This window comes from Antedon bifida, chromosome 9, assembly GCF_963402885.1.
Source record: "Antedon bifida chromosome 9, ecAntBifi1.1, whole genome shotgun sequence".
Lineage (NCBI taxonomy): Eukaryota > Metazoa > Echinodermata > Crinoidea > Comatulida > Antedonidae > Antedon > Antedon bifida.
The window spans coordinates 2559234-2585617 of NC_136234.1; the positions used below are offsets into that span (position 1 = coordinate 2559234).

The 26384-nt window shown below is 31.5% G+C and overlaps 1 protein-coding gene and 1 long non-coding RNA gene across 2 annotated transcripts in view; one reads left to right on the top strand and one right to left on the bottom strand.

Annotated features, from left to right (window-relative positions):
- The first annotated feature begins 1891 nt into the window (after positions 1-1891).
- LOC144851859 (uncharacterized) overlaps positions 1892-26384 on the top strand; it is a 101787-nt gene continuing 77294 nt past the window's right edge. Inside the window, exon 1 of the long non-coding RNA XR_013614235.1 lies at positions 1892-1936. This is a non-coding gene — a long non-coding RNA (uncharacterized LOC144851859). The remainder of the gene's footprint in view (positions 1937-26384) is intronic.
- Positions 20802-24545, bottom strand: LOC144851853 (homeobox protein six1b-like). The gene is made up of 2 exons (XM_078709504.1): positions 23792-24545; positions 20802-22836 (listed from the first exon to the last, which is right to left on the bottom strand). Exons 1-2 carry the CDS (start codon positions 24343-24345, stop codon positions 22566-22568), a joined length of 825 nt encoding a protein of 274 aa, XP_078565630.1. The 5' UTR covers positions 24346-24545; the 3' UTR covers positions 20802-22565.

Below are 26384 nucleotides of genomic sequence, written 5' to 3' on the forward strand. Positions count from 1 at the left end.
AAGTTCTGTCAGTTTAGTTCCCGGATTTAGTTAAATCAATTAAAATTTATTTCGAACCACACTGTGTGTGTGTGTAGAACGTTTTTCAAACCCACTCAGACCCCCACATCAAACAATTGCATATTAGGGGACTATATGTGAGGCTCTCTCGCATCAATATAAATAACAGCGTATCAATATTAAGGAAAACCAATAGTGATTCTAGAATGACATTAACACTTTTTTTGGGCAGTTATAAAATTATAGTAACGCCTCATAAGAGATTTGCAGAAGCATTTATATAAGTATTTTATCCGATGACAAAATGTCCCGGAAATAAAAAAGATTTAAAGAATTATAAATCAGGTAAAACCGAGTGTTTTTATGATGCAGGTTATTCTCTATAGGATTGTTCGGTCATGTTATTCAAAAAATAACATCCGTAGGCAGTTACCGGATGAACAGTGATTATTTCAAAAATAGTATATTGGGGGAAAGTAAACCCCCACTGAATTAATGTTAAGTGATTTGTTCACTGATATAAATACTGCAAATTCAGACGGACTGACAGACAAACAAGTCAACCAATAAACAAAATGTTAGCGCTTCCAACATGACGCATCATAAGTACTGTCTGTAGGCCCACTACTGTTTAAAACAAACATGTCGACTCAATTCTCGATTCAATAGCTCCCTCTCAATTACTGATCATGCGCAGATTGCTCCCTCTATGTTTTAACAAATTACAAGGCCAAAATAAGTTTCGTTTGTCATCCTAATGTTAGTGATAATAAATAATAACAATAATAATGTGTATTTTAAAATACTGTTTTTTACAGATGATAATATAAGGATGAAACTTATATTATGATTTGTTCGATGATAATTGATGAAGATATATTATATAAACTGTATTTATTCACGAGACTGATGTACAGCACAACTCGTTCAATCAACATTGATTGTTTTTACACAAGTTCGTGATATTATAAAATTATCCAACTCCATATAAATACCAAAAAAATTGAAAAGAGAAATTACAGCTGAATCCCTTCCATCTGACACCCCTATTTAGGGAACACCATACCGGTACTTCCCGCGTAAACGGGAACCCTATCCAAGTGTCTCTTTTATAGGGATTCTACTGTAGTACTAATAAATGTTTTGTTTTCATTTAATTTTAAAATAATATTAATAATAAACACATTTTACATATAGTATTAAGCCATTTTAAGAGCTGGATGAATACCATACCATTATTTTTGCAATGCATTTTTCAGATTTTTCAGATGAATAAAGTATTTTAAGAATTCTCTATAATCACTCTAGATTTAGAAATGATAGAAGCTTTAGTTATGTTTCATGTGTGCATTTAGATGTGGTATATAGCAGCCACGTTTACCCCAATACGTTGTGGCAGTATAGAGGTAAACCGCTATAATTAATACGTTTGGAGAACACCAAATAGTTACCTTCAGCTTTACCGTGTGAACTTGTTCCCGATGTTCCACTCCACAGTTATTGCTTCGTATGTATAGTGATGGAGATAATCCTCATAGTAGTAAAAATCATCCTTGATTTCAAATAAATAAATATAAGAATGTAACAAACATCCCAGATCATAGCTTGGAGGACAAAGCATGCAGGCCAAAACAAGACAACTAATACATTTAACATCATTGTTAAAATGTGTTGAATATTCATGAATCGTACTGTCTCCGTACAGTAAAGAATGTCTGGATATGCAAAATAAAAGCATGCAGGGCAAAACAAGACAACAAATACATTTAACATCATTGTTAAAATGTGTTGAATATTCATGAATCGTACTGTCTCTACAGTAAAGAATGTCTGGATATGCAAATAACGTACTAGACATATGCTGCTATACGTAATTAGCCTAAACTGAATAGATAACGAAGAAGACGTATTTTTTGCTGACTGAAACACTAAACAGGTAAGTTTGTTTTTGTGTAATTAAAATATACTTCTTGATACATTAAACCTCAATACCACCTCAATATTAACTACGATTGGATGATAAATTATAGAATATATTTTACGCATAGGATATAACATGTTTGTACCGGTGTTTGGACTAAAAGTAGAGTGTAGTATACACCCGTTATTAGCCCTCACTCCCTCGTTATAAACGTATTGGGTCACCCTAGGGCCTAACTGCTATGATGAAAATATAATCAACAGCATATCGTATAGTTTAAAATTATATATACATTGTTACAAGGCACTATGTAACTGTGTATGTTTACGTTAATTTAATAGGGAACAGATATTTTGGGAGCCAGGTATGGTGCGCCAAATATCCTTCAGGTGACATATATTTCGTTCATAATTAGATAGCAAACATTACTTAGTAATAATTTAGTATAGTTGACTTAATAGCATTAGTCAGACAATCACCCGTACTTGATCTTGAATGCAGCGATGATTTCACAGTAGCCTATATATAAATGATAAAGCAAACACATTTCTTTCTTTTATATTACATTTAATTTAACACTTGGCGCGTCATAGTTAAGTTATTCGGCTGGGACCACCGGCATTTGTAGGCAAATGAAATCACAGTGAAAGACAACAAGATAAAACAAGTGTTATTCTAGAACAGCTTTGATTGATTGGTTTTCATTACACTTCAAACTATTAGACCGTTTGTGTTGTTTACTTTTTAACCTTGAGCCTAAGCTATTGTAAACAACGCGGTTTACACTTGTAGAGCGATGGTCGCACGGGATAGATTAATTAAATCGACCTAGAAAAGTTATCATTTAAGCTGATACGTTTACTTTAAACGTACCTTTTTATTATACAATTTTTTGTAAATTCCATTATAGTTTGTTTCCAAAAAACAATTGAACAGAGGCATCATTTATGTGTCATTGCTATATCATCGTCATCGTCGTCATCATCATCAACAACATTTTGATATTATGTCACATCATAATTACGTAATCAACATTATCATCATCATCATTATCATAGAGTCATCATCATAGATTCATCATTAATTCATATCATTTATTCACCAACACGTCATATATTTTATGTACGGTACGCGCTTGCTTCTCCACAGCGCCACCAACCATTTGGACATTATTTGGATAATGTTAAATCAACACGGCTGGAACAATAACACCTCGAATTAGATTAAATACAATTTACTGTATTACCATCATCTTAAACTAGGATGCGTTTGAGGATGCAGCCTACACACTTTTTGAATAAAACGAATGTATGTATCTTATGCATGCTACTTTTAGGCATCGCAATTACGCCGGGCGTAACGCAAAACAATTGGTCGCCAATGAGCTAGGATATTATACGGTGTGGTCTTTCGTTGCGTTGGCATATTTTGCGTTGCGAACTATGCACAGATTTTAACGCGTTGTCCGTCGCTTGTCAAAAGGCTTATTAACACCAAGTGAATAATGGTAACGCCATTGTAGAATCCCTCAACATTTTATATGTATATGATCTTGTTCTCAATGTACGATATGTAATTGGAAAATGTTTTGATTAGATGAAAACTAATAATATTATGCCTAACTTCTTAGAAATGTACAATGATATGTCTTTTTTATTAGTTCAATTAGTTCCGTACAGCTACACTGTGTACTATAATTACTAACAATAGTTGTCATACATCAGTGTTGCGTGTACCGTAGAAATATGCAGACACAACTGGCAAGGTGTCAACTTTTCTCACCTCATTCAGCAAAATACTACCTCCTTGCCTCGTTTAACGATGACATTTGAACTGCATTTTTCTTACCCTAACCAAACTAAACGGTTAATAGATTTACTGATTGACAAACAACATCAGTCAAAATTGGATGACCAAAAGTCATGAAAGTGCAAAACAATGTTTAATGCTCGCTCCTTTTGGAAACCCAGCTGTTGACAGGAATGGGATCTTTTCCATTCTCATAGGTGATATAAGTTCGATCAAACCACATTATCTTCCCCACCCCCAACTCTCCCCCTCCCATCCCAACTCTCCTTCTCCCACCCCGCCAATATAGTTGAAGTTGAATAAAGATATATTGGACAGGAGGATGACAGTGTGTGGGTTAGATGGGTGATGTTGTCAGATTTTAGTATAATTTTGAAGTAGAGTATACTGTATTTTTTTAAATTTGACATAGTTGTTAATTATAAATTTAAAAGAAACCATGTCAGCACTTTTACCGCAATACCTATATATATAATTTTCTTTCTGAATCGACAGCGTATACAGTAGTTATTTATACTTTAGCTATTCTTAGTCTGACCACTACTACACAGTAGTTCAATTCAGTAGTTATATAATTTTGTATATATTCAAAATAATTGCAGACAGTAGGAAATTGTTAATACAATGGTACTTCCGGTGTTTGGACTTCTGACCTGCCTTCAAATGACCTCACCCCAATGGATCACTGTTCAAGATTTGATATCTGATATTTAAACAAAAATAAATTCTGAACAAATCAATAACTGGAATATTAGTGTTGATTTATTAGTTGATATTTATTACCGTATGTGATGTAAAAAATGTTGACTTTCAGTTCTCGTCTGACAAAAAGTCTTACCTTATCAAATATAAATACCAGGCTAAATGAGGCATAGGGTATTTCCTTTTTTAGACGTGATTGTATTTATTACTCTCTACCAAAATACATAAGTCTACTTAGAATTAAAGAAAAAACATGATCAAGGTATGTATCCCAGTTAAACTATTTCTCTGGAAAAAAAATTACAGTAGCGCCATCATCGTTGCCACGAGCAAGAATAAAACTTTATCTGATCATTGTCATTGTTTTGATATTGTTTTCGTCAACTATCGTAATTCTTGTTATTTTCACATTATAGTTTTGATCATCGTTAGTCGATTCCGTCATCATAAATCAACATCTATCACTATCTATTTATACAAATCAGATGTTTAAATAGTTTTAAAAGTATTACAATGATTGAAACATCACTATCACCATAATCACACCAATTCACTTTATAAGCGATGAAGCGAAAAAGATTTTCACACTAGCCTATTAAAAAATGATCTATAAAAGCAGCCACTGCCCATACACACTTCGTCAAATATTGCTTGCGGCTATATCACTTTTATTGGCGTTCTTAAGTGATTTTATATCCAATTAAATTCTTTTTTTATCGCTTCCAATAATGTGGCTTTTATACTTTTATTCTATGCTGTAATCTTGTAAGATGATGTAAAACTTTAGTATTTTGATGATAACTGGGTGCTAATGTCTAGGTGATATTATTTATGTAATTGGTCAGATGTTTTTGCCCTACTCTGACGTAATTTGTACTTCATACTAAGTACATTGAGAATAGCCTACTTGCGAAAAAGTACGGAAGTAATTCTCGGGTGGGACTCGAACCCACGACCTCCAGATCACTTAGTATGAAGTACAAATTACGTCAGAGTAGTGCAAAACATCTGACCAATTACTCAACACCCTGACGCAAAGCTACTCCACAGTAGTTACAAACAATTACAACACTATTTATGTAGTTATTAGGTTACCTTATAGATTCCGTTAGTTAGTTATGTTATATAGTAATGCATTATACAATTATTGTTCTATCCAGCAATCCATAAGAATTGCCAATCGATTCAATGAAATTGAACTATTTTATGTCAACTCTAGCCAATCATACGTTGGTGCAGATATATCTCTACTAGGACGTTTCTTTCTTCATTTCTCTGAATTATCGATTGTTTTTTTTTATCCATCGTCAAACTCCATGTTTTATATCTAAATAACTTGACTAAAGTAAATGATATTTTGAGTGAAATGTGATTGAACTTGGTTGAAAACTAGTTCATTTAAGTGGTACCGTAATTCTGTACAACACATGTAAAGTGAAAATGTAGAATGTAGCTGTGAAAAAAAGTTATTCCTTGCTGGTTTGACCTTATGAACCTGCCAAGGGGCTTTTGTTAGACTTTTCCCTGTAACATAATTTCTGTAAATGACCAATATACTCATAAAATACACGTTTTAAAAAAAATTAAATAGACACTCTAAAAAAATTGACTGCTGACAACTGATTTGAAGCGTTAGAACATTTTTGTTCTGTTTATTTGTAATATTATTAATATTTAATATCAAAATGACAATAAAATTGCTATCATTCAATCCGACCAATATGAAAGCTTCTCTGGTCAGACAGAGATGTAACGAGATTGTAGGAAATCTCAAACGTCTGAGAAGCACCATAGGCTGCTCTTTACTAAACGGTTCTCGTTTGGAGACTGCGTCATGTAGCCGTAAAAGTAAAGTTTCCATGGTAACCAGTCCAAAGGGATTCATGAACGCTTAATCTCGGCAGCTAAAAAGTCGCATCTGTTTTTGGTCTTTTTGAAAAATAAAAATGAATTCGAATGATTGAAATCTCTCTGACAGCTGATTGTTGACAAGTGACATTTTAGTTCCAAGTGACTTCCTTTAAAATAAAACATAAATGATTATAATCAATCAAAATAATAACATAATTATGACGAGGAATCAAGGAAGAAATATTTAAGCTCTGTCTACACTATCAAACTTTATGTGACAAAAAAAATGTGCCCATATTTTGACATGATGATGTCAAATCACTACTATATTTGGGCATAACACTACCATATTTGGGCAAATCATACTTTTTTGTCAAATTAGTTTGATAGTGTAGACAGAGCTTTAGATTCATTCATTCATTTGGTCAAAATCAAAACAATATTACAGAAAAAGTACAGTACAACCAATACAATAGAAGTTTGCATAATATATTATAATAGTTCGTTTTAGAATCAAATACGAGATCGTACCGTCGTACTCTCGTACCGTCCTACGATGTCTAATAACATGCTTACACATGTACCGTAGTGCTGCTAAAATTACTACTAAAACTTTTGACAAAGCCTTATACATACTGTAATATAAATCAACATACATTAACACTGCTTTTGTTGTTTTGTACATGTAATCTTGTTGTAAGATGATGTAAAACTTTAGTATTTTGATGATAACTGGGTGCTAATGTCTAGGTGATATTATTTATGTAATTGGTCAGATGTTTTTGCCCTACTCTGACGTAATTTGTACTTCATACTAAGTACATTGAGAATACTTGCGAAAAAATACGCAATAATTCTCGTGTGGGACTCGAACCCACGACCCCCAGATCACTTAGTATGAAGTACAAATTACGTCAGAGTAGGGGAAAACATCTGACCAATTACTCAACACCCTGACGCAAAGCTACTCCACAGTAGTTACAAACAATTACAACACTAGTTATGTAGTTATTAGGTTACCTTATAGATTCCGTTAGTTAGTTAGTTATGTTATATAGTAATGCATTATACAATTGTTCTATCCAGCAATCCATAAGAATTGCCGATCGATTCAATGAAATTGAACTATTTTATGTCAACTCTAGCCAATCATACGTTGGTGCAGATATATCTCTACTAGGACGTTTCTTTCTTCATTTCTCTGAATTATCGATTGTTTTTTTTTATCCATCGTATAAATAAAACATAAATGATTATAATCAATCAAAATAATAACATAATTATGACGAGGAATCAAGGAAGAAATATTTAAGCTCTGTCTACACTATCAAACTTTATGTGACAAAAAAAATGTGCCCTATACTGTAATATAAATCAACATACATTAACACTGCTTTTGTTGTTTTGTACATGTTGTGCAGACGCTAAATTAATGCAGATTTCCCAAATATAATAATATATGTTATACATTAGGCAGTATAATAACATATAACACTTCTAAGTGGTATTGTACTATGTACAAAGTTTGCATGAACAGATTTATGAATGATAACAAGAATTATCCATTAAAACATTAATTCAAATTTATTAGAAATTACATATTATTTTGCAAATATCAAACATAGAAGCATTTAGACAATTGATACCACTTTATCTAATTCTACGTTTGATGACCTTATTATACAGGTCTGTATTCTCAGTCCAACGACTCTTGGAATGACCTGAGCAAAGGTCACCGAGTCGAATCAGTAACATATGGAAAAGTGCAAAAGGTTATCATTCAGATATATCACGCTCAACACAAATTTTCGTTAATAATAATGTCATGCAAAATTGTTGAAAACGACATATGATCTTGAATTTCTTTATGGAATCATGTCTGACATAACAAGAGCCTTAACTTGTTGTATTTTTAAAATTATTAGTTTAAGTCTGTAAAGCGGATGTATATTATTACACGACACTTTGGTTACGAATTCAAAATGACTTGTATGAATAGTACATTACAGAAAATATGTATAATGTCTAGATGATGAACCTAAACAAACCAAACTGTACTGTATGTTTATTATTATTATTCGGGCAATAATTCAATTTACAGTACGTACGTAGTAGGCTATCCAATGATATGACAACATATGACGGATATGTTTATCATTTGATACAATGATCAAATAATTATGTATATGTAAGCTTATAAATATATTTAAATAAAACATGAATAGAGTGCCTAATTGGATATAATACGATCTAGAACAAATAAAGATTTTACAAAATCAAAAATTAGCAAGTAGTTACGAAGGCCTCTATTGTATAGCGATATGTAATGGAAATTGAAGGGGCGCGGTTTATTAACCACAAAAATTCAAAAATTACCAACAAACAACCGCGTAAGGGTAGGTATTATTATTAATACTTTCCTGTGTATAAAATGCCCCAGTTAAGCTTCACCTTATCAATAAACGCTTCGCCATATGGCTGCAGAAGGCTCCATAAAGCCAGTCCGTAGCCGTCGTAGAGCAATCAGCTTCTGTTCAGGTAGCCACAAGAAGCAGCCTAGTTTCGTACTACTTACTACAAGGATCATATTACCCCATAATTTGAGAAAAATAATTCAACGTATGAAACATCCTGATTTATAAGCGGTTTATATGCCCATAAGTAAATGATGATTATCATTATTCGTGTTATTTCATATCTCATATTATATATTACGTAGGATTTCAGGTTGGATTTGAATCGTACTTATTATTTCTTGATTAAGAGTCGCTCGGGTTCGGATTTTAATCTATTTATAGGAAATGTATTTCACATCTAATTATTGTGACAGCATTTTTAAGAAAACAAATTATGCTATCTCTCTGGACATACAATTTATTTTTTTAAATATACCTTATACATAGATATTAGAATAAGTATAGTAATATGTACTTTTGAAAAGTTAAAAAAAAAAATGTTTTTTTTTATAAATTAGCTGTGATTACTTTAATCAGGTCAACAACAATAGTATTATTTTACACGAATCATTTTATTCATTTTATGTTGTAGACATACACTCAAAATAAATAGACCATGGACATTAAACACGAGGAGGTTAAACATATTCTTAATTTTACTTTAACCATTTGTATTCAATACACAATTCAATTCAACATTAAATGTTGAAATAATAATAATAATAATGTCGAAATAAATTTTATTTCGACCAAAATCAAACATTAAAGATGTATTGTCCCCCAAAAACATGAAAAATAAAGATTAATTAAATCAGACTTAGAATAGGTTATTTTGTATTTTTAATAAAGTCAATCAATTATGTAGAAAAAAAAAATAAAAAATAATGTTTTCACTTATAAAATGACAAAATAAATTGTTAAATTCAACCAAAAAGCCATTGGCTGGCAGCCATTTTCACTATTTCTTTTCTTAAAATTACAGTTTTTCAGGTAAATACATTTTTTCTGATCTAATTTTTGGTCAAAATGAATAAATATTATTTATGTGACATTAAAATGGCATATTCAACAAAAAAATGTTAAATACTTTTTTTTCAGGGGGATAATACATCTTTAACCATTTGTATTCAATTAATTAAGCCTATACATAATTCAATTCAACATTTATTTCGACCAAAATCAAACATTAATAACATATTTACATAGACTAAACAAAAACAACAAAAAATGTATAATTTCCTCATTCAATGTCGTCCTTCCTTATAAACAATATAATTACAATTTAAAACATATTCATGGAGAGGGGTGTTAATGCTAGATACGATTGTGTATGTATCCGAGTTGGCAGATGATGATCGACCCCTTATATACAGGTTGTAGTATTTAATAAAATAATTAAATCATACGTTATCTGACCTTGTTAGTTACAAACAACTTGACCAGGTTAAAATTTGTAACTTAATATCTGCCCTATTTTGTTACATTTTAATAATAAAAGTGAAAATGAATAAATTATTGATTTACCTATAATATCAGGTTGTGTGTACTGAATAGTATTATGTCTCGTGTTTAGATAGATAAATTCACATATTATTCTAAAGCTCTGTCTACACTATCAAATGTGATGTTCCCATATATGGACATGATGATGTCATCCATATTCGGGCATATAACTACCATATTTAGGCACATCACAAACTAGTTTGATAGTGACAGGTTTTACAGATTCTTCAAATTTATTTATAAATTTTATTTTCATACTTGTAATTATTATTTAAAAAAATTATATTTTAACTAAAATTTGTGATTTTTCAAAATAGGCCTATTGGAATGCATGCAATTTGATAAAAATCAAATCGAACAAAAACGCGGTGTATATTGTTGTAAATACCATAGAGACTTTTCACGTATCTTTAGCCAAGATCAACTGGTAAAACTGTTTTGCGTCTTCTGCACTAATAGGGCTAACTCCTTAAGCGTGGTTCCCACTAGCGACGCAACGCAAGGACGTAGACGCAGCGCAAGCGAGTTGTCCAATGACAAGCGAAAGTTCGAATAATTCGTAGCTTGTGATTGGTCAAATCACTTACGTTGCGCTTACGTACGTCCTTGCATTGCGTCTCTTGTGTGAACCAAACATTACTTTTAGAGATTCAATCCTTTTTGTGCGTTACACGTACCTTCCCTGCATAATCCCTAATAATAGGGATAGATAAATAAATAATATTTTACGATTGTTAGCCCTAATAGATATTATTTTAATTATTATTGTTTAACACATATCCACTGCGTAGGCCTACCTGTATTCGTCTCAAATTGGCAAAATTGCAATACAACATATTGTCTATGTTAAGAGAATTAAACTGTAACTTTCTGTATAGATATCGTGTTATAGCATTCGTCTGATTTCAGGTTAACATTTATAACGATCTCCAATAAGCTGATATTGAGAGACAGTCTACCATCTTTATTGATAAAAGCTGTAATAAGAAATGATGACGAAATTTGATCCTAGCAACGAGATCAATTTAAGTTAACCCCAAACTATTAGTTAATTCAATCCGTGTCACATCTTCTTCATCGTCTTTAATAGTTGCTTAACAAACCGTTGATCGTCTCTTCTTCCACGTACAAATTGTAACACTGTATCAGACCCGTCAGTACAGAACGTCAAATTGTGTCACTACCTTCTTACTATGTAAATGTATCTAAATACTATTACCTATACTAAATAAATAGGCTTACATTTAAGAAACGTGTTAGATCGTCCATTCCTGAGACCTCTCCTGAACCTCAAAACAAGTTAAGGTACGCAGTGCGCATGCCCCGATAAACTCGCTGTGAATACTTTTCGATACTGTCGAAAAACATTTCTGGATTGAAAATGCTTATTCCTGGATGTAATATGACATTTCGTATATGAAGGGTCAGATGAGCGATTACCACACGCTGTGGGTTACCCTCTTCATATTGCCAAGACTACAAATATTTCAGGTTTGTGTCTTTACATCTGTTGATTGAAGTCTAATATGATGAGTCAAATGACATTTCGAAGACATTACTCGGTGTTCATCAAGGAGGCCTACATTACAAATACATTTAACAAATGTTTTCATTTTTTTTTTAAAGCTAGTATGTGTTGTTACTTTCTTTCTTTTTTTCTATTTCTTTACACAAAAGATATATAATAGAACTTAATGAAAATATTGATATTAATAATTACCAATGTGGAGATATTTGTCTAACCCTAGCCCTTGTTTTGGCCTACGTGCTGCCTTCATGATTGGTCACCCAAACCCCCTCTTGTGTTGGCAGCTGACACGATCATATATGTGTAACTGAGTAGCTATTCTCAGGGCCTAGGGTCCATAAAATTGTCGGCCGGAACGTTTGATTTGACTGCGACCAAATCAGGTATCAAATTGAATTATTCCAAAAAAACAAAGGTCGAACACGATTTTGAATTATCGTCGTTAGTTATAAAGAGGTCGAAAGTAGGACCAGGTCAATAGAGGTATTCTCATAAATCAGTCCCTTTGTGTATAGTAAAATAGCAAAGGCGCAATGTCTATACAATACACCTGCTTTTCTAGATATGATATTTCTAATAACAACATTGGCAGAAATAACTGAAATTTAAGATAAACGGTTAGGCCTAGACAGACTCTCCATACAGTCTGGTTTTCCAGCCGTTGCTTAAAGAAGCAGTGTATAATAGAGGCGTAGAACTTACGATTAATTAAATGGATGCAACTCACAGTCAAGGCTTTAAGTTAACTAATTTTATTTCTGTACTATTATAAAGGCAGCAAGGAGCCAAGGTGTTTATTAGAGAATCTGTTAAGCAAATATAGTTTAATTGGGCTTGACAATGAAAACAAAAGTCTAACAATTACTCCAAAACGGTTGAGCTTTCTTACCGCAGGCTAGATTTAACAGAAAGAACTGTAAGCAAATAAGTCACCTTTTGAACTTCATACATACACAGAAAGATTGAAACGTCTACAGAATTAATATCAATGGCAGAGTACGTTCCCTTACATTGTAAAAGCTAAGATAAAGCGTGTCCTAAATAAAAGACCTATACAATTGACGATTATTTTGATCAAGTTGTACTTCAATAAATAGTATTTAGGCCTAATTATCATAAATGTAATCGTGAACGTTAATTATCAAAACGCAATGTAAAAAACTCAGGGTTGTTGTATTGGTAGTAGTAGTAGTACCATTGTGGCATTTACTTGTTGAGATACTATATTCTATGGTACTGTGATATATAGGGCATCCATTCGTGTAGATTACATTATAAACTGAATCTGAATAAAAAACATGAGCTCTTTTTAAAAATTCAATAAAGAATAAACAACCAATATTGAATAAAAATAGAAGTTATATTTAATAGACTTTGTGAAAAATGCAGTTAAACAAGCAAGTTATCTACAATTCGTTTTTCTTGTATTGTGTTCCTCCGTATCAAATTTACTATTTTCTAAAGACAGAGACATGTTTCTAAAAGAAATAGAAAGACTTTAAAGCGAGTGATACATTATCTTTAAGTAAACAATTCAATGAAGCACTTTTAGTGCAGGAAAAGTTCATTCCAAAAGAACAAAAAAGAAATGCTTTTCATAGATTTTGAAAAAACCTGGTGTGTAAGGGTGGCTGTGTTTGCATTAGAGGACCCCTGAGGGCACTGGTGGAGTATAATGGTCAAATATGGAACAGACTATTTAGAAAAGAGACGAGCTAGTAAAAGAGGGGATTGGCAATCTATCACCGTCCATTGATTTTCAAAGCAGATCTAATTAGAAGTAGAAAAGAGTTTGAAAAGTATAGACCTAGTTAATAGGTTTAATCCTATCAATTTTGAAATATAATACAATAATTACCAATCGTACAGAAAAGTGTAAGTTTCTATTAAAGTTAAATGTGTTAGAAATTTGTGGTTTTTATTTCAATCGACTCGTTTTAGTGATAAAAACCAATCGAAAATAGAACGATCGGGAACAGGAACTATATAGAAAATTATTATAATTATAGACATTAGTTTCGATTGTCAAAAAATAAGTATATAAAGAGTGTGGCGTAGTACAGATACATTCTTTGAGACAGTGTATGTTTTTAAGAAATCGTTTTTTAGGGAAATATTAGCAACTAGCAACCCCATTTGTATCTAATTGTACAACTCTTAGAGTCACGTGATATCAGTAAGATGACAGTCGGAACAGAAGCAGTTCGCCATATTCGTTGCGGTTTACTTTAGTCAGTCAATTAATAATTGGCTCATAAATAATTATCAATTAATTTGAATAATTACATAACTTACATGTAGGAGGGGCATGGTTAGTGTTTTATGCTCGGAAAATGGGAATGTCAAATCTTATAATAATCGTAACATTGCTGTATTTCATGTATTATATCCTATTCACTGTTCAATGTGGTAGGCTACCTACTCTGAGAAAATAATCTAAAAAATAGCATTTTATTTCTTTTTGTGTAATCATTGTTTACAATCATTAGGCCTATGTTACCAAACAGACCAAACGTCAGTAATATTTTAATAGTTCCTATGGAATTTATTTAGGTAAATTAAACAGGAATGAAAATTGTTAATAATCATCATCGTCAGAATCATCAATATGAAGAATTTATAAGTGATAGGTATATAATAATATTAAGATGCGTTTCCAGACGCTGACGTAATTTATACCCAGAATGCACTGTAATTACGAATCTAGCAATGAACGTTGGAAAGATAATCTGATTTTGTAATATATAAAGTTGATCAGATATGTCTGAGTATTAATCTTAAAGATGTACTTTTGTTGTAAGCTGCCACTACTTCCGTTACATTTATTATTTGCATATGTTCCGATGTCTATGAGTTTACCCCCATCTGCTTAACCCTTGTGATTATAACATACATCGAGCACATTTAAAATTATAAAACATTATACATTATTAGCAAAAATAGGCCATACCCTAAATACTAACGTGTAGATGTCATAGGGCAATGTGATATAATTGACAGCCATATTGGTTATGACAACTGGATAGTAAATGGATGGTAAATAACCTTGATTGTATTAAAATAACGTTGTAGAAAATTCTTTTTTTTTTCTATCTATTCAAAAGTACAGTATTTGACTTTTTACTTAGAAACATTACCGAAAACACAATATTTTGTACTCAAAAGTTACACAAATATAGAAAATGTGTATATGTAATAAAAACATACACACATATTAGAAAGAACTAGGATATATATTTATAATTCGTTCAATAACAAAAAGAAATGTCAACAATATCAAGATTATTTTGTATAATTTAAGTAAAGCGGTAGATAAATAAGGAAGAACAATTCCAAGTTTCTACTTAATAACTAGGTATATAACACCACTATGTATATTTATTATTCGTTTAACAAAACTAATACTTTAGCACATTGGCCTATAGTTTTTTTTTCAGATAGGCCTAAATAAAATATTCGATAAATAGAAATAAATAAATCTTTTGTTTTGTCTTTGTTTTTGTAGTTTTTTGTTTTTGTCTGTACTCTAGGCTTCTGGGAGAATAGTCTTCGTCTGAAAAGGTCCCAGCCCAGTATAAAGAAGAAATACATAAAAATAAATAAATATAGGCCTATGTTATTAATATTAGGCAGATATTTTATTGCGGAAATCGAAAAATAGATCAGCTCTTCAAAATGACTAAACGAATAAAACCGTAGAACTTGAAATAATATACATTTCAGAAAGATTAAAGTTGAAAATAATAGTAGTAATATTTAGTATCGATTCGCCTAATAATAACAACTATATAGAAAGCGTGATAACGGGTAGCCTAACGAATTAATCGAAACTAGTCACACTAAAACAAAAAAAGATCAAAATGCTGTTACATACAGGTATATAATTAAAATAAAAATCGTATAATTTTCGAATTACAGAAAACATTGCTTGTCCTATCTAATGTCAATTTATTAATAAAGTTCGTATAGCGCCATAATTATACTGGATCGTATAACCATTTATATTATTATTTTATCAAACTACATTTTGACAACAAATAAAGAAACTTGTTTTATTTTGTGGCTAAACGATTCCTTTAAAAACTAAATTTATTTATTGAATTATTCTTTGCGACAATAAAATGATTGTTGTTTTCTTCCATATTAAAATAATTAGGCCTACATGTATATATTTTATAAATATTATGAAATATAAATATTGAAAATCCACTGGAAGATCGTTTATATTAGGAAATACTCTATAACATAGAAAACATAGATTATCTTTCTTATATTTATTAAAATCAAATTATCAAATATTAATAATTTTCTACTATATAAAATTAGACACAAAAACGCTTAAAAATGTAAGGATATTACAACATATTTAAGATAGACTTTGTATATACTGTGAAAAATAGAAAGGCATGATAGACCTTATATGAGACGCAGTCCAACTAAAAAATAATTTAAAGATGAAAACAGAAAGGCAAAATTATTACCTAAAAAAGTATCCCTATGATTCAACAATCTGGCAAAAAAATAACTGAACAAAATACGATGGGTGTACGAGAAAGTAACCGAACAGTAGAAACATTTTGAGAGAGGATCATGGATTTCAATAAGTGTATTGTCCCAGCTATTTTAGTAACAAATATTAAGGAGTATCCTTGTCTACGTGTTTGCTGAAAACGGCTCCTCTGTCATTCACTGGTGATTAAAATGACATTAATTATAAATTAATCTGCACTAAGATACTTATAACCGAAGCTATAATCATTATTTCATTCCTTTATTATATATCTAGCCATGGTAAGCCTAACATTAATTAAACAAGAATAGGAGCTAAAAGCCATGTCTCACGTTGATGGAAGCTTGTCTTTTAAGACATTATAACGTATAGGTTACTGCCTATAAACCGCAAATAAACCGAATATAAATGACATGTACATTTTTTATTTCTTTTATACATCTACTTTCGTGGGTTTCCCCGTTACTTTTTTCACGTTGCCCAAAATGTAAATTTATATTGTATTATTATATTGACAGTTTAAAAAAAATAGGCATATAATCATTTATCATTATGAATACAATGTCATGTAAACAACAATTATATTAACATAATTTCCATGTTGCATTTATCCAATGAACAACGACGGAAATAACATGTATTGCTAACAATTTAAATATCACACAAAGTGGTAAATTCCTACAAGAAATAATCAAAATAACATTTTAGAAAATGGACTTTAGTGTTATAAGCAATAAAGGGAAGATAATTTTATGATTATAATTAAAAGACGTTAAAATAATAACATTGAGCAGTACAGCTGTTGAAATAATAAATACATTCGTTTGATTGAGTATTTAATGTTGATGTGAAATGGAACGATATGAAATAACATTGTTTTACTAACTAACAGTAAGCACATTGTTATTGTAAATATTAGCATGTGTTGAAGAATAGCAGCTTATTATTTTACATTTACAAATGATTAAAGAGTACAGTAACATTGAATAAATGGAATGAAAATTAGGATAAGAACAAAATGTTCGACGAACAAACAGAAAGTATGTTTTAAATTCATGAATATTGAATGTTGTATTACAATAATTACCTATGATAAAATATGAAAGTATTGTATATTGAACCGACGCGATCAATGTCGACCGAATTGACCCAGATTACGAGAGAAAGCGAGGTTATGGCATTCACAATAATGCAACGTATGTAGACAATTGGCAAACACGGGGCCTAGGCACTTCTATCTTTACATTGCTTTGTAATAAATGCATTTATATTACCTTACAATTATTTCATAATTTGTCACTTTCAAATCCTCTCTTTATTGTTATAGAACTTTGGATTTATGGAGAAATTGCGACAATTAAAATTCATCATACAGATAAAAAGAAACATACAGTATAAATAATGAGCAAAATAATAATAAATAAAGATATTTGTATGGGTTATTTTTTTGTAAATATAAGCCTATGCCCTACATACATTTAAAAACAATAGAAAAATTAAAACCCTAAACTATTACAATTATTCTAAAAAAATATATATAATTTTAACTTAATTATACTTAATTTGGTTCAATAAATTGAACACTTTTTAAGGTGTACTTAGTTAGTTTCGATTATGCTTCGACAAATTTAATAATCATAACAACTTAAAACACAAGGTCGTATAAAAACGATTATATTACAACGACCTAGTTGCTACACGGTCCTTATAAAACTAAAAAGTAAAATGTTATTTTGTAATTAAAAAATCTTACTGTCCATACAATGTACTAGTATTCATTAACGATACAATATAAATTGGTAAATTAGAACAATTTGTAAATAAATAATAATAATAATAATAATGAATATTTTTACCACATATTGAAAGATAATTAATAAAAATTTATTTTATAATTCATTTCTAAAAAGGCTTTCTGTTTACTTATTTATAAAACAATTGAATGTGATTTCGATGTATATGCCTAGTAGTGACTTTTTTTTTATCTCTTCCAAATTGTGGGAGTTGATTTAGAATACATTTTATTCAATGGTATAAGCCCCATATGTGATATCTAAATTGTTACTCAAATAGACTGATTAACGTATTATAACCGCAGTAGTTGCTTATAACCCCAACGGTTGTTTTCTTTCGCATTCAAACTGAATACTGTATTCGTATTGAAATACAAGCAAAACGGATCAATAATAGATGCATTGTAGTAGAGAGGATAGATGGAGACTTGCCATCAAAAGTACAAAGCTCTCGAGACTTAGAATAACATCCCTCAAACTACATATAAATGAATTACATGTTTATACTTATTTGGTTAAAGAAAACATTTTAAATGTATAAGATTGGTTAATTAATACAAACCCCTGACGCACATACTTAAATATTAGAAACTTAAGAAGCTTTTAAGTAGCTAGGGGACCCATTCATTTGTATACATATCGGGAAAAAGAATTAATCACACACAATAGGTTTAAAATACCTTAGTATACTTTATATGTAACAGGTAGACGCGATATAAGTGTCTAATATAATTTTCTGGTCATTTGAGCTAACGTGGAATTGCATTATAAGCGACTTATGAATTTGTTAAAACGTGGCATATCATATACCGTGGCTACCAAATTACTTTAGTAATTATGGTTAGATGTTTATGATTAATGTGACTATAAACCAAGTACGAGATCATATATTAAAAATACAAATAATATTATATCATTAGATAATATTCCATTTGATCATATTATAGTATCATTTTAGTAAATATCGAAATGAATCATGATAAAGCAATCGAACGGTTGATTCATTGTAGACTGAAATAAATTTAAGCCTATCCTATCACATTAGGTCTATTATTGATATCTTTGAAAAAGATAATATTATTAATAAATCCACAAAATTATAAAGAAATTCGGAGTTGAGTAATAGTCAACTATTGTGTATGGGTTCACACACCACCATGCGTTAACATTGTTATTAAAAAAACTCAAGGATTGATAAAATAAAATGAATTTAACAATCCTTAGAAAGTACATTTATGCTATTTTTAGAAAAGTCAGAATTGTTATCCATTTGGCTAACCTAATAATGTTAGAATATAGCAATCATTACTAAACCAAAGGTGGACACTAGACAAATTGGAAATATTTAAGAAATGACTCAATTCCTTCAAATGTTTATCAAACACAGCTAATACAAATATTAAATCATGTTACGACTAATAGGAGGAGAGCCGGTATTGAGGAAATATTGGAAACAGTATACTACTAAACAAACTCGAAATATGAGCTTTTGGTAAGAGTGATTCCATGAAGAGGAAGTGCAGGCTCATTACCAACTTTTAAACTACTATTCAATACAATGTTTGTATTATTGTGTTAAATATGAGCGTTTTGGTGATAGAGAGGATGGGGTGGGGAGGGGGTGAGAGAGGTATAAACCTGGCCCATGAAAGAGTTTCTTGTCAGGGTTAACTACTGTATTATACAGAACGTTATTAATGAATTGATTTTGGGGCGTCAGATACTATATCAATTGAGTAGTGGAAGAAAGTGGTGTAGCTATGTTGATAATAATATATAGAAATTGTTATTTTAACCGTAATTATATAAAGTTGAAAATAATAAATAAGGTTGTTTTTGTTGTTATTGGTTTAGACTTTTGCCTTTTTACTAAGGTTTAAAAAGTCTGTGCAAGAGCCGAGTGGGGGCAGTGTCACCAGTGATGAGAGACTCACGTTCCTAAAATATTGTGAACCAATTTAATTAAAAAAATGTACAGTAGCACAGTAATAATTAATTACTAATTCTGAGTAAATATCTCCATTAACGTAGAAAAGGAAATGTACCATAAAATATAAAGAAACCTATAAATCCAACATTTTCAATACAATGGTATAAAACTTGTTAAAACAGTAAATATTAAATACAGTAATATTATTTCTTTTCAAAATTATTTTAACAAATCAGTACAAATGTGATTACTAAAAACGAAAGAAAAATGTAAGTTATTTCTGAAACTTACCCCACATTGCGATTTCTTGGTTTTTCGTTGAAATGGTTGAATGTTGATGGACCGACGCATTCTTCAACTTGCATATATATCGTCTTTCTTTGTATGTTTTCTTTTGTACAATAATATAAATACAATATATTGTACATTTCATTCACCTAATAAGTCAATCCATAACCTAAGCCGCGGCATACGGTAACCTAGCTTAAATAAAGGATAACCCCAATCAAGATTGTATATAAATATTTAAAAGATATACTACATCAGAACTTTCACAAAATCAGAGTTGGAACATTTATCTCGTTTTAAAACCATTTATTCTCAGAATGTCAAAACGTATACTTATATCTATATTTTGACAGCGGTTGATGCATTAGTTTGTACGCATAGCGTAGAATACCCTGTTTAAAGTGGCGTATGCTCCGAATAAGGGTCACATACATTCTGTTATACCTGCAGTCAGTACAATCATTCCATTTTGAACCATTATTATCTATGTACATAGGTTACACCAGTTTCTTTAACAACATTTATTACACAGTGTTTGCAAGAAGGATTAAATCTATTTTTATATAGTTTGCTTGTCTGGTAGCCTCGTTTTTTACATTGGTCAAACGTATACAATGTTTCATAATGTTTGGACGTGGGATCTGTCACATTGAATCAGACGCGACAACATAAATAAACCAAAGGAAATAATAACATTTTTTAAATGACATTTTAAATTAGGCCTACTTCAGGTGACATCGTATTTGCACCTATAGCACTTTTATGCACATAAACACTAGGCTATTACCGTTAGAATGTAACGCTTAAACCGACCTACATTGTGGCCTACAACCAAATATTGCTAGGCCTACTAACTGTAGTACCTACGTTTAATAATAATACTATACTACCAGTATTAAATGTACCATTTAATAGTTTGAAGTGGTACTTAATTCGTTAATGATATTTGGTGCATTTAGTAGTGATAATAGAAAGGATAGGCCACCATATTAGAGGACTAGCGAATGGTGATAGTAGCAAAATGTCTGTAAATAGTAGTTAAATGGAAAGGAAGGATGTGGGCTATTACTAGTACAGTAGTAATGCGCTGGGAGGAGCTACCAATTTGTATTAACAATCTTAACCTGTTAGGTGGTCAGTTATAATAATGGACGTTCAAATTATTATCAAAATTAACATAGTATTATTAATAATACTAATACCCTGTATACGGAATTATAGATGTATCAAATGGTTTGCAAGTTGAACGGGCTTCAATGTGACAGAAAATAAAACATATAAATTAAGCCTTAGTGTTATAAGGTTTAAGAAAATACATCATCACTTTGCTTATTTCTGTTATTAATTCGTTCCATGTGCAAAAAATCAATCTACATATTGGTGTTTAGCACGAATACTAACAATGTTATTTGACCAATGTTTTATCGAGTACACTTATTTAAAATATAAGATGAAATAATTTAATGAATACATACAGTATTTTCTTGTTCAACATATAAATATGTAACGATCAAGATTACGTTGTTACACACTAAGTTTAGGTCATTTAAATAAATTAAAATTTGTTGCGATATTCACAAGAATGTACCTTTTAATATAGTGTTGATATATAAAGATATTTTAATGGAAGTTCATCAGCTTTGAACATAGGCCTATACAAATGAACCATACCAATTGTATCCAATTTACAACAGTGTTTAACATATTAGGTATAACCAACAACGGTATTTAATCCAATGTTTTAAAGCCAAGATTCGATTTACAATTTATAAGGATTGGTTGCTCTTTTGATGCTAAAATCAACAAACAGTGCTTGTTTATAATTCGCAAGACCATAAACTTCACTTATGAAGGGATACATTCACCCTGGCTAGCTAGCGGCATGCAGCTACTGTGACTGAAAACCACCCGGACTAGACTCACTTAATCAAGTGTGCATAAAACGTAAATGCTGCTTCTTGTAAAATCTGAGAGGCCTAACTCTCAGTCTTAGCTACACATATTATACATAGAAAACGAGAACATTTAGTGTCACAATAGTACTTCATCTCTGAAGACAGATCATAGTGATGAGCTTTTAGCTTTAACACACTCAAACTCAATAAGTTACAAATATTGCCTTAGGCAATAATACTTTCTTTGAGTTTTACAGGACAAAAAATAACACGTTAGATAAAAGCTTCAGTTTAAAGTTCATATGTGAGGGAAAAATTGTGAATTTAGCTCGACAAAATATTGCAAATTCAAAGCCATTTATTTCTATGTATACCAAGGCTAGGATCCTAAATCTACTAAATGATTGTTAGGCATTGGAGCTAAAATGGAAGTATTTAGGCTTGACGCCATGACATCATGGCCGCTTACTGCTATTGCCGAAGGCGCTGATGGAGGATGGGGCATTAATGTCGTCATACCCTGAACAAGATGAGAGGTCTGTTGAGGTGAACTTAAATCCGAAGGTTCCCCATTCTCTAACATACCAGATTCGTCTTCTGAACTCGTACTTGCCCGGCCCAAAGCCTTGTTTTCCTGTTCGACATTTTCCCTACAAACGAAACAAATAATGATAGTATATAGCCTAGCTTACTAGTGTACACTATGTTTCAAACACATAATAATAATATATTAAGTCTTCTTTTGTATTTTAGGTTTGCCATGTTTGTCTCTGGTAAATTCATAAAGTAAAATTAAGTATAGGCTTACTGAAAGTGTACCATTAATAAGTTTATCAATGATAATTTGATGGTAGTCTGTGACGGTAATGTATTGACGGTAGAGACGTCCCTAAGGACCTAGAGATTTGATAGAAAACAATAATAGCCACTCATGGAAAACCACTTTACCATATGCAATTTTTTTTTTGTAAAACAAAAGCAACTTATTAGATAATGCATGATATAACTGTATTAATTGTTGCACGGTTGGTTCAGATTGCTTTCAACAAAGTAATTTACTAAAATACGTTTCGTCTTCGACGTGTTTACTCTCTCGGTATTCATTTTTTTATTAACACGTTGATTGATTTTTTCTAATTGTATGATCCACTGTAAAATGATACGATTTTGGATAAAATAAGTCATATACAGATATAATAGCATATACATTAGCAAACCTTTATGTTCAAATTTAATCGACGCTGAATAGAGAAAGAATACAGAAATAATCATAAAGTGCGTTTAATTGTTATATGTATGACTTTAGTATGGAATTAAAAGTTGTAATTGTTGTGGTTTTGTAATGAAATTAAAGCAAGTGTGTCAGGCTTAATCCGACGAACAAAAAATAAATATGGAACATGTCAAGGACCGCTTACAGAGCGTGTACTAGCGGCGATGTACTGTGTGGTACCTTGCCAAGCCAAAACAATAGCAACCGTTACGCCACACACTACTTACTTGGGGCTCAACCTGCTCATAAATAGTCATTTTAAAGAGGTAGACTGCCCATCCTAGCCTACATTTTTACGATATTTTATTTCATAATAAAATGTTAAATCTTACCTTTCTTTTGCCTCGGCTGCTCGATCTCGTTGGCGGCGATTTTTAAACCAGTTGCTAACTTGGGTTGTCGTTAAGCCGGTTGCCTCGGATAGTTCCCGTTTTTCTCGCGGAGACGGGTAAGGGTTGTGCGAATACCACTCCCGTAACATACTCCTTGACTTCTCTTTAAAACAATAACTTGTTTCTTCTCCGTCCCATATTGTCCTAGGTAGTGGGAATTTCCGTCGTACACGGTATTTCCCTACTGCACCAAGCGGACGACCACGGAGCTTTTCCGCCTCAACATAGTGTGCCTTTAACCACAGTGCTTGTAACTTAGGGTGGTTGTGTGACGAAAAGTTATTGCTTTCAAGGATTTTGTAAAGTTCCCTAAAATTACTTCGATGAAACGCCACTATAGCTTTAGCTTTGAGTACACTTTCATTTTTGTGTAGATGTTCACAGGCTGGTAAAGACCACAAAAACCGAGCAAGTCTCTCGATATTACCGCCTTGTTGCAATACTTCGCACACGCAAGCAACCTGCTCCTGTGTGAATCCGAAAGATGGAAGCATACTGTCTGCTAGAAACGGCAGACGATAACAGATAGATAACTCCCTCCAAAATTCAAAAGTATATATAGCAGGCTGGTATATAGTTCCCGTAGGACGAATGGTACGAGTAACACTCGTATTATTTTTTTAGTGTAAAGAGGTGTCTTCAAATGATATGTGGCTAGCAATCTACTGCAGTTCTCTATCAAGTCACGCGAAACAACACTTTAGTCAAGCTACAACCCGCAGTTGATATATCACCGCCTGTGATTGGCCCATACTGCGCATCAGTTTTGGTACCATTATGAACACAGAATAGGAATTAATCGTTATGGCAACCACGTCAATCAATGTAACCTGATACTACTTGAGGTGTGGACGTTCTGCTGTGAACGTTTCCAGGTCCTTTACAATATCCAACATTATTAAACCGTTCTAGGCTTTAATAACGACAGTAGAACATTCGTTCAAAGTGTATTGCGATTTCTTTAGTATGAATTACAACGACATATATAATAAAGATATACACAATAGCGGTAATGGAGATACAATATCCGTCGTTTAGTAGACTCTATACTAGCGTTCAACTGACAGGCTAAAGAGACCATTATTCAGTTCTGAATCATTCAGTAAATATTTTGAGCAAACATTGCGTTTGAATAGGTTATATACGTTCAATTCATGCTTTTCTATTATGATCATTTTGGAGGTTTTAATAAGAAATTCTACGATACAGATGTTGTGCAGTGCATACACACAGTGCTTGGCTTATTTGCCTTCCTGCCCCGGGTTATTCGCAAACGATTGCTTCCCATTCAACAGCCTAGAATATTATGCGGGCCCACATAACTACAGTATTGTCAAGCTTGTTATCGCACAATATACTACCACAGAAACCAAATACCGGAAAACTATAAAATATTAATACAGTGCCGGTGATATTAAATTTTCATTGCTTACAAAATAGGTTGTCTGTGAATGTCATAATCCAGTAATTTGTTTTTATTGTTAAATGTAGAATAACAGTGTAATTAATGTTTGGTCTATTTTGAAAACAGCAAAACATCAGCAACTGAAGAAAACTAATGACAATAATGTCCACATTTTTTTAAACAAGCCAATACATTTCTACTTTTTATTATTAATGGATGAAGTTGGAAGACAAACCCTGAGTAATGATTTGATTTTCAATCTTTCTTCCATTTTAGTAATTCACCAAACATTACTGTATATCCTCGGAATTCTGGTAGCAACTTTGGTTTTTATTATTTGAATTACTCTACAGGATAACAGTCCAACTTAAATATATACTGCTGCATATACTAATTTGACTATTATGAAAGAATACCACATCTATCATTATCATATTCTAACACCCATTTCATGACACTGTATGTCACAAAACAGTACAGTACTTCACACCAAAAGGTATATCAACAGAATTCTGGTATATCACCAGAATTCTGGTATATCACTTTGTTTGGGCTACTTGAGTTACTCTTACAAGATAACAATCCAAGTAACTTGACTATTCAGGAATACCACATCCTAATCTCTCCATGTCTAATTGTTTACATTCACTAGATCATACATTGTCAAAATGTCAATCTTAAAATATAATTTTATTATGCTCCAATTCTTCGTAATAACTAAACTACTAAAATATCATAAAAACTGCAACATTATAACCATATTATATGAAATATTTCGTTACAAGAATATCATGCATTGGTATCATTTTGAGTTTAAAGTAATTAAAACTAAGTGCTAATGAGGAGTAGTGTGTTAAGTAAAGGTCTGTCATGCTCCTTTATGTCGTATATCTTCTATTTTATAACAACTAATCTTCAATTTGTAAAAGAGTGTTTGCTAAAATTACATTTTTTACGACACGATATGACATAGGATTCTTCGACAAGTCCTCATATTCTCACAATAGCCGTATGTATTCAGCTATGCTTTATGCTTTCAATTTTTAAAGAATCAGACTCCAATTTCAATCTGAGGGAAGTTGTAGAAATCCGATGTGTCGTAGCCTTTAGAACCGAACGATTGGGTTT